The sequence below is a fragment of the Sciurus vulgaris genome, assembly GCF_902686455.1.
Source record: "Sciurus vulgaris genome assembly, chromosome: 3".
Lineage (NCBI taxonomy): Eukaryota > Metazoa > Chordata > Mammalia > Rodentia > Sciuridae > Sciurus > Sciurus vulgaris.
The window spans coordinates 175648875-175664912 of NC_136463.1; the positions used below are offsets into that span (position 1 = coordinate 175648875).

General features: G+C 33.1%; 1 protein-coding gene across 3 annotated transcripts in view; it reads right to left on the reverse strand.

Annotated features, from left to right (window-relative positions):
* Positions 1–6600: 6600 nt before the first annotated feature.
* Positions 6601–16038, reverse strand: part of CUL3 (cullin 3) — an 80647-nt gene continuing 71209 nt past the window's right edge. For all 3 annotated transcript variants that reach the window (XM_079134523.1, XM_079134522.1, XM_079134524.1), the window contains 3 exons: positions 14419–14605; positions 10682–10827; positions 6601–8305 (listed from right to left, as the gene is read on the reverse strand). In XM_079134523.1, coding sequence (XP_078990649.1) covers positions 8174–8305; positions 10682–10827; positions 14419–14605 — 465 coding nt within the window. In that variant the 3' untranslated portion in view covers positions 6601–8173. The remainder of the gene's footprint in view (positions 8306–10681; positions 10828–14418; positions 14606–16038) is intronic.

A 16038-nucleotide genomic window follows, 5' to 3' on the forward strand; every position in this document is an offset into this window, starting at 1 on the left:
CAGTGTGCCTTCTTGTATAAGGCTTTTTGTCTATTTTGTCTACTTCTGAGTCTCCAGTGCTCTATCTGGTACATTCATTGAGCAATGAATATGGTAAAATGAATCCTATGAAAATCAAAATGCTAGCCAGTACAGTTTAAATGTATTTCATTACATTCACATTTTTTAAAAATCAGGTCACGTACAATATATGAATCAAGTAACAGATTGGGAATGTTCATTTTGCATAGCCTGGTTCCATCCATGGGATGGACAGAAGTTCACACCACCAGCATATGACAGAACTTTAAAAAATACACGTTGCATGGAGTTGTCTGCACACGGTTTCAAGTAATTCAGAGAATGAACTTGAAATCTTTGGGAGATTTGGTAATGTCACCCAGCCCTCCCTGGCTCCCTTTCAACTTCTTCACTCCTTTTTAAAGGAGTTTCCCATAGTAAACCTGTATTGAAACTTATCTTAAAGGATTAGAATTCAATATGAGAGACAATTTTAAGTTGTACAGTTACATAGCTGCCAAAAACTGACATCAGATATTATGACACAAATACAAATCACATAAATCTTTGGCAGCACTGGATAAATGTAACATTTGTATACATATGAAAACATCTTTATGTTTATACATTCCTAGTAAAACTTTTTTTTACCCAAGGAGAAGGAAAGTATTCACAGTATCTGACAATGATACTTAACAATAGGGAATTAGCTTAAAAACAGTGTTTTCTTTCTTAGTAAACAAAATTTCCTAACATTTTTAGAAATGTGGGTTTAGAAATTTTTAGAAATATGGGTACATTTTTTTGCCTAATAGAATCATACTGATATTTAATATGCTGCTTCTTAGCAAAGGTAATTAAACAAAATGAGTCTGATTACTGACTTGACATTTAATGAAATGTATATGCAGTAATTTATAGATGCATAGACATGCAAAAACATTCATATGAAATGGTTTCAACGATTGTTTTATAACTCAATAACTTGTATTTTGGTCCTATTGATTAGAAAAAATAACTGGGGAAAAGGGGATTTTTAAGGAAGGACTATAGAAAGTTCACAAGAGATAACTAGGCATATTTCAGGAAGTTATACTAGCTCAAAACGAAAAGGGAAATACTTTAATCTGGTTCAGTTGGTGAATCAGTGCCTAGGCAGTTAGGTCAGTTGAACAGAGCAGTAAGACTAATGGGTAGCTTGCGTTTGCTCACATGCAGGGCCATTAACTTCACGTAAGTAGGGGCTCCCAATCTATTTAACGCCTGATATACGAATGCTGTTATCATTGACAGGTCTGAATCAAGTTAGCAGTTACTGAAAACTTACTGGTAGGGGCATGCTCAGAGCTCTTGCAGTGAGGCAGCCACCAGGTGCTCCTTCAGTAAATTTATGTTGCAATCTTCCAGGAGAGGCTTCTGCGGGAAAAATCTTTCACAGGAGTGGCAATGCCACCTATCACCCACATCTGCCACTGGATTCAGTTGAGTCCTGTGGAGAATAAAAGTTATGTATAGTAATAAACATTAATAAGTTGTGTATCCACATGCAGGCTGAAGTTCCAATTACTGTGGCCAGGGCCATGAGAACTGCAGTAATTAGTGAGCACTCTCTAAATGGAAAATGCATCTCCAGGGGCCACACTACAGGCCTGAAAGTAAGGCCGGGGGGTTGAGGGGCCTTCCCTATTCTACCAACCATAAGAATTAGAAGTTTGATTTTGGTACACACTTACACCTTATTTAACCTATGTAGCACCAGTTATTTCATTTTTTTGTTTTCAAGAATTAAAAAAAGCTTTAAAAACACGTGTTTTGTTAAGTTTCTGGTTCAAGACAACATGGATAATTCTATGAAACCTCATTATTGAGATGATCCAAAAATTAATATAGGGAATTGAGAGGCTTCTGTTCTCAAGGGAGTCATCGCATGACAGATTAGATGTATCACACCAAAGGCTCAATCTCACAAGAAAACTCTGTACCATCTGGATTACACTGACAGTAGCCAAGACTATGGTTTACACTTTTAAACAGAATCTTACAAAGTTGGCAGCACAAACATTTCAATTTGTCACCCTCACTAAATTGCTTCACAATCAAAGGTTCTTATGGGATAAAAATTTCAAACCTGATCAGTAGGTACTTCCTTTTTGGTTAGAATCATTCTGAGTGTTGCTATTTAAATTCCTATTAAGGAATGAAAATCACCAAGTTTCGAACACTTGGTTTCTTGACTTTATTTCTCCTAATGAAAATGCCCAATTAAGACAGTAAGATCACAGGTTGTCATTTAGCTATGAAGAAACTTACTGGTCCCTCCTCCAGTTAGTAATGACAATTTAATTTGCTGGCTGATTAATATTCTCATCTATGACCATGAGTAGCTAGAAATTAACTGGCCCACGTGTAATTAAACTTGACTTGAGCAACATGTTGCTTCAACCAGCTGCGGAAGTGCATGGAAGATATGGCAAAAAAAATAAAATTGCATAACTTGCATATCTTACCAAATGAAATGTCCTCATCTAGTGAAACTGGCAATTTATATACTTCATTACAACATGATAATCTAAAACAAAGGTTTCCAAATTTAGCTGCCCCTAAATCATCTCAGACTATTTAAATCACAACCTCCACAAGGGGTATTATTTTTCTTTTTAAAAAGCTTCCCTAGGTAATTCTGGTGCGTAATTAGGTTGGAAAACACCAAAGTACTTGCTGCTCTTTTTGGAATTGTGTTTGAGTCTGTAGAACACTCTTCTACAACTTTGATGATTATAAACCATTTAATTCTCAAATGAACTGCATTCTTTTAAAATGAGCTCAAATCAAGTGTGGTGAATATCAATGCCTTATTATAAACTTGTATAATAATTTGTATAATTTTGGTTCAAAAAATAAGAATTTTTTCACAGAGGATTGCAAAAAGGTTTTGTAGGCAAATTAATGAAGGGAATTTCTAAAATGTGATGAACATAGTATGTAATGACTTTCTTGCTTAGAAGAGCAATCTCCCCAGCCTCTTCCCCTTCATTTACAAGCGTAAGATGTAAAAGGTTTTTGAGTCTTCCTATTTTGTAGTTACACTCATACACTGGTTACATATGGCCAAAGGTGCATTTAAATAAAAAGACTTAATCTGTTCTCCCACTTAATTGCATGCAAAGGTTCTCATTAGGTGTACATTCTATGTTAAAAAAAAAATCAATCAAGTCATTATTTTTAAGTACAGAATTATATAGAAAATAAAAGTCCAGTCCTCTAAGTATTGATATGTAACATCAGTTCTGTAAATTTGTAAATAAGTCTGCATATATTAAAAACACCAGTATGTATAGCTTTCAACTTTTAAAATGCAGATTCTATAAAAATCTCACAGTATCAAAAATACTTTCTAATAAACACAAACCTTCACTAAATTGCCAAGAAAATGTTAAGACTCAAATTCAATTTATAAAGTTATAGTCTGTCCAAAAAACCAGTCATGACTGGGGACCCATCAAGTCATTAAGAACATATGGTTTAAAATGAAACTTGGGCCCAAATTCCTACACCCCATTAATTATTGGTGGGATCTTGCATGAGTTTTTATGTCATTATGCCTAAGTTTTTTTCATAGGATCTGGAGAGGATCAAAGAAACTGGTGAGGGGCTTATCATCACAGTGATGGTACATTGAGAGGACTTTAAAGTCAGCATTTCATGCCATCTAAAAAATGTAGAGCTGTTCTACATTTTCTACTTTTTACCTTGGTGAAAATCAAAGACCAAATAATTCCCACTTATAAAAGCAAAAATATAATCCTGATAGACATGAACAGTCACACTCCCAATGATGCGGTACGTATTTTAATTTTTAAAGTTTTTAATAAATTCTTGTAAGACTTTCCAGACACCAATCACTAAACACATTCATCTGAGATTTACTGAGTGCCTACACCCACCACATACCAGACATTGTGCTGAGGCATTTACTCAAGAATCACAACTGCAGAAAGAATCTGGAGACTTAGAATTTTAATTTTTTCCACACTGCAAGAATTCTTATATGCATTAAAGTTTTATATATTACACGAATGGTACTGTTATTAGAATAGTAAACTTGACAACTTCATTGTTACTAAAAATATACAACCCATTTACTTTGAGTTCCTCATGTATATAAATTTAAAGCTATTTTTTTTCATTGCTCACTCAAGATTAACTCAGATCTAATATTGAGGATCAAATGACCTGTTTATAAATTAGTCACTTCTAAAATTATTAAATGAGGTTTCAAGACATTCTAGGTGTTTTCATGTTCTCCTGAGGGTTGGCTTCATGACCAATCTCTGAATCATTACTTGTCAAAGTCTTTTGTCACTCTTAGGTTTCCTATGCCTTCAGGCTAAATAACTGATTTGGTAGAGGAAAAGCATGCAATAAGGGAAAGAAATTTTACATTGTATATCTGAGTTTAAATTAAGCATCTCTCTGTGTGACCCACTTAAGGAAAACTTTCAGTAAGATTGTAGGGGGAAGGAGGCATCTTTTCTTTTGAACAGACACACTTCAGAATAGCAGCCATCACCAATCCCCGCTTTCCTTCCTGCCAAGTTATCAGCAATGTAAAGCTGATAAAAAACATGCAAAATTCCATATTGAGGTGCTCATGTATCTTTAACTTTAGTTTCCGCATTATATTCTCATTTACTCATATGAATGAGGTACAAAGTGGATTCTTAAAATGGGAAATCATCTCTATTTACAACATGGAATATAGATAGGGTCAGGTGTCAGAACTCAGAATTAAATCTGGCTTTGCCACTTCTTAGCAGTAACCTGGGGCACCATTAGGCTCATGGTTCTTATCAAATACAGCCCAAGTGACAACTAAACTGAACATACTCAAGAGTGGTGTCTGGCACATGGTAAGTGCTTAATTGCTAATATGGTCCAATGTTTCTAGTTATTTCTGCTCTTGGAACTAGAAATGGTTTATAATTTTGCTAACCTGAAATGTTTCAACATTTTATCAAAAAACACAAAATACTCATTGACTGTTTATACATCCTACAGTTCAATGCACCATCTACAACTGATATGTAACAGCTCTCCTTCTAAGATTGAGACCACCTAATAGCACACATTATATATTTATGAAAAATTAGGCTACAAACATCCTCAAGTTACACTAGACAGTGATTAAGATCCTGTTGGTACTAGTCAGTCATTTAAAGTGAATATTCAAAATGATAAAAAAAAAAAAGCATTATCTGGACTAAAGATATTAAAATTATTTTTCAAATTATGTGGAACTAAATCATATTTAGAAGTCTGAGATGGTGCTGGTGTCCTAGGCTTCTGGAGACACTGGCATCTTTTTAAGATTAGGGGCTCCTACCTAAACCTTCCCTGCAACCCAACAAGAAGAGAACAATGGTTGAAGAACAATGGTACTTCACTATAACCAGGATTATGACTAGGCAGTATACTCAGGTTTGGGGAGTGACACATGCCTATGTTTACAATGCTATACAGGTCACCCCAGTATATCTTATAGAAGTGTACATCCCTTCCCCCATTCCCTGTTAAAATTCACTGACATAAAGAATCCTTGCAATCACAACCTTTTATTTTGTGAGGCTGTGTGTTCCTTCACTGCAGTGAACTCTCAACCTTTAAATATAACAATTCAAAGTAAACACTGTTCTAGATTTAAAATGATAGCAGAGAATTACAATTTTACAATTGCTGAACAGAGATTACATCATTTTTTCATTTGGAAACTATGTATTCACCCTTTTAAAAACTTCGACTGTCACCAAAATTATTCACACCAACACTACTGGTTAGGATGCATTATTCTTTCAAATTAAAACATTAAGTGGAGAAAAGTACTATCAGTCATCTCTTGGAAAAAACAAATGTCAAAATATATCCTAGGAGCTGAAATTATACTTAGGAGCTAAAACATATTAACTTTTGAGGTGAGCTTTGTTTTTCGATGTAGCATCACTAACATTTCCCACCATTTAACTCTATTGCAATTCAGAAAAGTGATTTAATGTAGCAAGCATTTCTAAGCATAAACATCAAACCTGTAAGTCTCGAAATTCTAGACCTGGTTTATACAGCCATGCTTGAGACAATGACATAAATTTAATGATTTTTAAAAAACACTTAAAATCTTTTAATGCCTCAATTTAGACTTCAAATAATTAAAAGGTTTTATTAATTTGACAATCTCAGCTATTCTATTTCCCAAGGTGTTATATATCATCTGATTGGGAATTAAGACCAATAAAAATACTCAAACTTGAAATACTAATTAATACCTTTCTGTAGACACCTTCCCTAGAAAATTTCAATCAAATCGGAAAGTGAAATTCTTCAGTGTTTGAAGATAGTGCCATCTGACTCATCATCGCTCAAGTATGGTGAAAGTTGTCCTGAGGAAAATGTTCATGTTTTTCATTGGCATCTTAATTGCATCATGTAAAAGTGGAAAACGTAGAGATTAAGAGCATAAGGTTTATAATTCTACAGTTCAGATGGAGACAAACTGAATGCTATAAAAACATTTGCAAATCTAAAAATAAAATTATAACCCAAGACACATGGGGAAAAATATTTATGTGTAGTTTTTAATCCATATTAGAATTCAGTTGTTGTAACTTTATCATAAATTTAAACAGAAACCATCTTCTGAGACACACATTCTAATAAATGTATCAACAGTATGGATAGTCAATGGAGGGTTGGTTATTTGAACTTGTTAGTAACATTTCATTATTCTATCCAGAGGAAATCTATAGTGGTTTGCCCCAATTACATATCTGAAACATTGTCTTATGAGAACAAAAATGAAACAAAATTAAATAAAACTGACCATAAAAATATTCTGACATTAAAATAAAGCAAACTATAATCCTTGGCAGATCAATTTGGTAAAAAACATTGGTGATGGTTGGAAGCACAGGATAACTGACATGAATCTTCAGCACAAAGCACATCTTTGAAAACATGTAATGATGACTCTGCAGGATAATAGCTAGATATCCAAGAATCATCAGGTTTGAAAAATATTGCTTAATCACTTTCCAAAACACAGCTGTAAGAACTGAAGATTTTGTTAAAACTATCAAGGTAATATTTATTGCATCATTAGACTGCATTTCAAGACAAAATTAAGTGTACCACAGTTTCACCAAAATATATATTTAAAGTGTGTGTGGAGGGAACCTAAGGTATTTATAAGCAAACTGTAGACTGCATGTGCTTTTCGAAGGGGATAAATTAAATAAAACCAGCTGCCAACTTTGTGCTCTGACATACTTGAATTAGTGGGCATGTGTATACTAAATTCATTTATTTTTGTCCACAATAAATGAAAGAAAAACATCACCCTATACAATCCACTATTAGCAGTGAGTACAACAGCAAAAAAATTATTGTACAATTTATACATACTAAAATATTTTCTTTCTCTAGAAATAACTCAGAACAAAACCTAATCATCATAAGACTTTGAGAAGTGTCAAATTACAATAGAGAAAAACCAAATCAGGGTGTGTATTGAGCCCAAAACAAAGGTTCTTGGTCATAAGGCTATGAGATTAGTAAGTGCAAGTGGTAGGATGAAGCATGCTCAAATTGTATGCTCGGGTCTTTGTGTATTTATCAAACCTTTAAATTAAATAAAACTAGCTAAAGAAATGTCTTAAGCAGAGCAAGATATCTGGGAATTTTGCATTTCTTTTGCCATTTTTGTTACCCAACTTACACAATGAGCAAAGTGCTAATAAGCAACACTACAGAAACACATTTACATCAACACTGAAGACCTGGGGAAGTGAAATCCAACAATTTTATTTTAATGAGCTGTATTTTCTAAAGTTTTGTTTTATTTTTTTCCTGTTTTCATACAGTATTGAAAACAAAACGCGGCACATTCACATTTTCCCGAGGAACTGTAAAGATGATCTCTACAGGGATAAATGTTGTAAAGCCTGAAGCTCAATCAATTGATGTTGAAAACTCTCAAAGGGAGTAAAGGCTTGATCTGAATGGTCTAGAACATGTACTGTAATTTAATAGAAGAGATGGTCGTCTTAATATTAATGATTTAAAAGAACTTCCCAGTCCATGCGAAGAGTACAGTCCAAGAATAAATCAAATTTCTGAACACATTTTATGCTACATATGTGTATACTTTGCGATCCTCAGGTGTTCGTGCCAAATATTCTCTCTCAATAAGTCCTTCAATGCGTTTCTTAATAACAACTGGACTTGGTAAGAATCGTGCCTTCAACTGCTGAGTTACCTAAAAAGGAAGGGATAAAGACTAATTTCTACCAGAAAAATTAACTATAACATTTTCATATAAAAACACAAAATACTATCTTTGAATATTACTGTTGTTATCATTTTAAGACTCAAAAATCAAACTTAAGTGATTCTATTAACAAAGTTGGAAGTACAGAAAATTTCAAAAGGGTTTTATTTGAAAATGTATGGTTAGAATGCAATTTCACGTGAATGTGAATGTTAAAATGGATTAGTAGTTGAATTAGTTGGATTATATTAGTACAAATACATACTACCCTACAGTTTAATCATTTTGCTGTTACTAATGGCTGACTTTTGGGTTATACTCTCCTGGTTCATAGAACTTGGATAGCATAATATACTTAAGAGCACAAATTTTGAACCCAGACTGCCTGGTTCAAATCCCAGCTCTTTTACTAGCTCTGGGACATTGGAAAGTTATATACATTAAATCAGTTAATATATGTAATGCCTTAGAATAATGTCCACCATCCATACTAAGTACTACTATTGTCATTTGTTTCTCCAAGTGTGGTCAAGAACCTAAATATTGTGTTATCAATAATAATAAAACAGGAAGTATAGCAGCAGTCACAAACTGACTATGCACTATTTGTCAATCATTTTGTAAATATTAATATACTTAATAGGCTGTCTTACTTTATAGAGGAGGGAAATACACCACAGAAAAAACTGACATGAACAAGTAGTAAGTAACAGAGCCAGGAGAGATGAATCTAAACCTTTCTGACCTCAAAGTTGATGATCTTTCCAAAAAGTCATCCTGCCTCTCTTGTAGATCATCCACTCATTGATTAGCCAGCTTTTCTTTTACTCTTGATCAGTTCATTTCTCAAAGTCAGAATGGATTGCTCAATTCTTTGAAATCTGAAACTTCAGCACTTCACTCTGCAACTAAAATCTGTCACACTTCCAGGATTATCACTCCAGTATCAGCAAATCTGCTCTCAACCCACCTGAGATCTACATTCTTTGACCCACTTTGTCTTTCAGATTATGAATAGCTAGTTTCTCTTGACCCTTCCTCCTTCCTTATGGAGCTTGCACTACATTCAAAATCACTTCAGTTACACTTTCAACAGTGCCTACAACTCAAGTTCTCTGGTCCTATTCCACATACACCCTTTGATCAAATCTACATTCTACATGTACTACTTACTTTCCATCAACTAGAGCTCTCTCCTGAGTCAAGCTGCAGTTTTTATACTGTGTACACAGGACAGGAGTCAACAAAGTACAATCACAGGTCAAATACACCCTGTTGCCTGTTCGTGTAAAACTTCACTGAAATACAATCGACTTGTTTATGCATTGTCTACAGATGCTTTCATGCTACAACTGGTCATTTACAAAATATATGCCAACCTCTGGGAAAGAATGCTAACAAAAATTTACAGATGCACGCTCAGCAAATTCTTGAGCACCATTCTTCAAAAGATACTATTTCAAATTTCTGACAAGACCCTTAAGTTATTCAACTAAAGCACTGTATCTCATACTCTCTTTTATACAGGGAAAAGAGACTGTTTGAAATCCCACAAACTCCTACCTTTTATACACATTTACCAATTTTTATGTCACTCCTTGGTTGGGACACATCATTGCTCCTTACATGGTAAGAAAGGGAGTCTACTCTATTGTTTGTCTTCCTGTCTTCCATGCTGTCCCTTAGCAAATCTGTGGTTTTAACTATATTCCCACATACTGAATTCCCAATTTCTAGCTCTCACTTTTTTCCTGACTTCCAGTTGGCCTAATGATATACCTCTGGATATGACAAAATACAATAAAGCCAACTTGTGCAAAACAATATTAACTGACACATGGACCACATCAGCCAAATCATCTCTTTTTCAGTTAAAGGGACCAACCTCTACACAGTCACTCAAGCCAGAAACCTAAGAGGCTCAACTCCTCACTCATTATCAGTGAACAGATCCTGTCAAACTTACCTTTCAATCATCTTGATTCACCAGTTACCAATACTTTACCAAGGCCCTAGCCATCTTACCTATTTCAAAGGTCTCTCAATGGATGTCCCCCTCTTTAGTTTTCCAGTTTGTAAAATGCAAACTCTCAAGAAATGGCAACTATTATTAATTTCCAGAAATACAGGTAGTTTGTTTACATAAAGATATTAAATAGTAATATTTTTTCTTCTTCATGTGACAATCTTTTTCATCATAAATACATTAGTTCTTCAAGTGTATACATGTTTAAATATCAAGTGTCTTATTTTTAATGAGAAGTGTTACATGACAAATTTCAACTAAAAAGTATTTTCTAAATTAAGTTGTTAATAATGTTATTCCTGCTTTTCTCTATTAATCAAGTATTGAAGTGTACTCACCTCTGCTACTAAAACATTGTGCTGCATCTTCTTTCTAGATTTCATTATCCGCACTATAGCAGCTTCTATCTCATGTTTTCTGTCATCGTCTACTTTCTGCCTTGTTTCTTTCCTTTCTGGGTCTGATTCACCTTGTTTGGCAGCAACTAAAACAGAGACATTTTCCATAAAAATAATGAAAAATTTTGGTTTACAAGCATACTTATAATTTATTTCTATCCACAGAGAAAAATTATATTCAAACTCAAGTATACACACATTTATTAACTCAAGAAAATACTCAAAAAGCAAACATTTAATGTTCAATTCTAAATTATTCTTTTCAAAAATTAGGAACTATACAGAGATAATAAATTCAATTTCATTTCTATAAAACACCAGTCTTTTCCTGCAAAGAAAATGATAGCTGGTTATTCTTCAGCAGTAAAATTAGCAGTAACAATTTTCACTGCATGTGACTTCCAGGGGGTCAACTAGTATTTTACCACCACGGCTCCAAGTTTTCATCAAACACATTTCACAAAAGCAAATATTTATTGTCTCCTTCTAACTCAGAATATAGCAATAAATCTGTTAAGACATTAAGAGAAGGAAAGAGCATTAAGAGTCAAGATTCTGGCAACTAAATCATTAATTAAAAACCACCACTAAAATGTCAGTAAAAGAAATTCATTTGTACCTTCTAAAAATCTCCTTGGATTCTATTATCTCACAATTTCTCATCATGACCTTATCACCACACTATATTTCAATTTTTAGGGGAATCTCACTGTCCCTCCTACATGTCTTCAAAGCAACTGCTAAGTGGTTAAATAAAGAAGTCTCTTTATTGTACAACTTTGCTGTAACTGAAGCAGCAAAGAAAGTTTTTGGTTTTTTGGTCATTAAAAGTAGATGTAAAGTTTCTGGAAGTAGAGAATGGACAATTCCAAATAAGTGTAAGGAACACTGCTGATTTGGGCATGGGCACAGCCATGAGACAGGAGACAGTACAATTAACAGATCATTCTAGTGAGAATATCCATTCAGCTGTTTCTACTTAGAATCCCTTGGTTAAGAATACAGCATCCAGTGTCATTTGCTAAGACCAATGTCATTTGCTAAGATATCATCTTTGCAAAAAAAAAAAAAAGAAAAGAAAAAAGAAAAAAAACAAAAAAACGGGTGTGTGTGTGCTGGGAGATAGCTCAGTTGGTAAAGTGCTTGCCTTGCAAGCACAAGGCCCTGGGTTTGATCCCCAGCACTGCAAAAAAGAAAAAAAAAAGGAGCAATCAGATGATATAGTCTACACAAAGACAGACAGATTGAAGTTTTTCCTTAAAAAAAAGAGAGATAGTGGTATTAGTTTCATTTAAACTACAAGAGACATAAAAATTAAATGTGACATGAAAACCTGATAGAATCCTAGGTCCAAAAAGGAATAAGATAATAAGCATTTTTAGACAACTGAGGACATATAAATATGGATGTTATATAAAGAATATTGAATTATTAATTTTTTGTGTGATATAATATTACAGTTAAATAGGAAGATTTTTTTCTTTTTGGTGGTGCTGGAGATTGAACACAGAGCCTTGTCCATGTTAGGCAAGCACTCTACAAACTGGGCCATATCCCTAGCTCAAGAAGAGTGTCTAAGGAAATAAATGATGAAATAATTTAAAGAAGTGTTAAGATGTTTGCAAATTAAATAATTTCAAACACTGTAATGAATACACAACACTTGGAGGGGGACAGAAGAAAGTGTGGCAAAACTTTTACAACTGTTTAGGTAAACGTAGGTTATAGACATACTGATGTTCATTATAGTGTTTTTCAACTTTTTGTAGGTTTGCAATTATTTAAAATAAAAAATTAGGAAAAAATATTTTAAAACAAGTCATTTGGTTCATCTGGATCTGGGAGTACTCCTCAAATTACTGCAGAAAAAGATAAATGGGAAGATTATGGAGATACATCCTAAATTACAATATAGGAGCTTACTCCCAGGAGCCTAACACTTAAGAGTATCGCAGAAGATGTTTCTTTATGGATATGACTACACGTGTATATGTACCTACACGATGGGTGGTTTGGAAAGGTGAATGGTGACCATGGAGCAGACTGCTGATTATGGAAATGGCTGGTAATTATGATGACTCTAAATTCTTTCCAAAATTAAAAAACCAAAACAAAACATTTTTTGCTGAAATTTCTATTACTGACTACAGTAAAAGCAGTGTAAACAGGTTAGGTTAGAGTCTCTGAGTTCTTGATTATATTACTGAGCCTTTAACAATTTAGGAAAATTGATGACTATAATATCTACCACTGAAGAGAAAATTTTCACTTAAAATATGATTAAGAGCCAAAATTACCTAAAAACCTTCTCCAAATGAAAAATATTTTTACAGAATTTCATAACTGAAAAAAACTTAAAAGAGATATACCAGTCAAATCCCTCCTTCCTATATAGAGACTACATTCCTACTTTATACCTAAAATACCACACAGACACACATGCAAGTAGGCAAACTTAACACCCAAAACTAAAAAATCCATAACTTGAAGATTATTTCTTGATAACACTTATGCTGGACATGATAACCTGGGATTACAAAGGCAATTTTTTTAATTAGGATAAAGTAAGATGAAGTCAGGTGATTCAGGTATATCCCCACATGTTCCTCTCCAAATCCAGACTATGAACAAGCCCTGAAACATAAAACCTATTTCTGCCCAAAATATAGTCATGTCTTGAATTGAAGGAAATATGAATAGACAGTTTTGTTTTTATCATACAATATGTCATGAAGATATGGCCAATCTTGGCTAATGAAAATTACAAAGATACAGTTAGCTACTATGGCACAAAGGAATCAAAACTTTAACCAAAACATCATTCTGCTTTACAAACTATACATAACAAATCAAAAAGGTCACAATGTACTTTAGTAATCAATGGCATATTTAACATAAATAATTTTATGATATTATCTTTCATTAATGTATGATACAAATACATTTTAAAAAATTATAGTCATTTAAAAATGATCTTTATAATTTCATTTTAAAAGTTTTATCCATTGTAATAGATGAATGAGCAGTAGGAAGCTTATCTAAATGCTAGTTTTGAAACCAGACAGCAAACTGTTACACTTTCAAATACCAACAAAAATGGAGAGCCTTTTTTCCACTTAAATACATAGGAAAAAACACATCTTACACAAGTTAAATGTATAATACAGGATGTTCACTATCAACTTGAAAGGCTGTATTAAAAACTGTTCAGTGTCATGAAACATGGCATGATTTTAAATTAGATAATATTGGTTTTAAGATTCTGAAACTGAAGCTGTATCTAAATCATAAGTTATATGTAACGATCAAATTTTATAAACTTTTTGGCAAGTCTGTTAAGTTACTTTAACAACAGACTTCTACTATTAGTTAACCAATTAAAAACAACTTTAAGTACTAATCTGTTCATAAAATCATGTTTCATTTGTTGAAAAACATAGAAAGAAGTACTTTTCCACACTACAATTATTTTTTAAAAGGTTTATTATTGTATCTGGATTCAACCATATATTGATATGAACATAATCAATAAAATCTGCTCTTTTTCTTATGCAAAGTGTCATAGAACACCATGAGCATTACTTTTGTTACCAAAAAAAAAGACATTACTCTTTTTCTTAAGGAAGAAATTCAACAGATAAGAATTTTTCTAGAGGAATAATATAATTATCAGATACCTGTTTGAATCTTGACTCTGTGTAGTTTGGATGTGAACTGATCATTAACTGTAAATATGTGACCATTTTCTATTTCCTTTGACTTGGGTTCTTTTGTAAGAACCCGCTGTGTTGGTTTACCACAGGCGAGGGACTGTAGGGCTCTTACCAGCTCTCTTTCAGGGATATCTGTCTCTTGTTGAATTTCCTGAAATTTCACCAGATTGACAAAATTAGAATTTTTCAAAGATTAAAGGAGATTAGTTAATTAGCAGAGAAACTGACCAAGCAGTGGTTAGAGAGGTAATTCCATCAAAGAAATAATTTACAACAAAGGATTCCCTGAATATTATGGTTCATCATTAAAATCTCATTTGAACAAACTAAAGGGTGAGTGAAGAGTGAAGTTATAAAATATTAAGAATGTATGTACATTTTTGCTTCAGGAGATAGGATCACTTTTAAAATACCATCCTGCAGAGATTGTCAGGAACCTGATTTAGTGTTTAGACACACAAAAAATATGTTCACCACATATACTTGCTAATTAGAAAGCCATATACTGTTTGGCTTAGCAATGTCTTTCACAGAAAAAAACAAAGTAATCTTGAGTTCAGGCTAACAAAATCAAAATCAAAACTTATAATCCAAGTTGACCATATTTACTGCCTGTGTGATCAAATGAAAAGCTTAAAAACTGGAAATTAACATTAAGCATGAATATTAGTAAGAAATGTGTTTTGAAGTTCAGATGTTAACTTCTGCTACATATTATGGAATGAACAAAACAAAAATGGGGAAAAAACAAAAAGCAGTTGAGGGAAAAAAGGTTAAATAATTTTTAATTCATTAGTCTCATATGTCTATCACAGAGCAAGGAAATTGTACACTTTGTATTAATTATCACACATTAGCAAGCTGACAATCTAATGTCCACAAATTTACAAAATTTTAAATTCCTTCCTGATATTTATAAATTTCACTCCTTTTTCTCTCTTTAGTTTATTAGCTAGGACCTGCAGAACAAGGTGCAATAGTAGTATGAAAGAATTCTTACGTTGTTCCTAACTTCAAAAGGAAGGTACCTGGAATTTTATTATTACTTATTGTTGTACCTCAATTCTCTTAAGTACAACCTTATGATATTAGGGACATTTCATTCTATTCTTAGGTAGAAATAAGGAATAGGGACAGACTTTCATCAAATGCTTTTTATAAATCCGTAGAGATCATCATCAATTGGTTTTCTTCTTAAAACGTTTAGCAATTCAGCAAAGTACTTAGTTTTACCATCATTATATCTTTTCTTAAAATGTTATGTAGTTGGAGATGGACACTATCCTTTTTTATTTTTATGTGGTGCTGAGGATAAAACGAGTGCCTCACAAGTGCCAGGCAAGTGCTCTATCACAGAGCTACAACCCCAGCCCCCATCATTATATCTTAATAATACCTTTTAGCAAATTTCTTTTGCAGATCTCTTCTGGTAATCCAAGAATAAATCTTGTTTGGACACAGTGTATTATTCTTTCAATACACTGAATATGAGTTGCTAATACTTAAAATTTATGCATTTATGTTAAATAACCTATTACTTTTTCTTCCCAGTATTTTCCTTGTTCAGTTTTGGTAACAATGTTA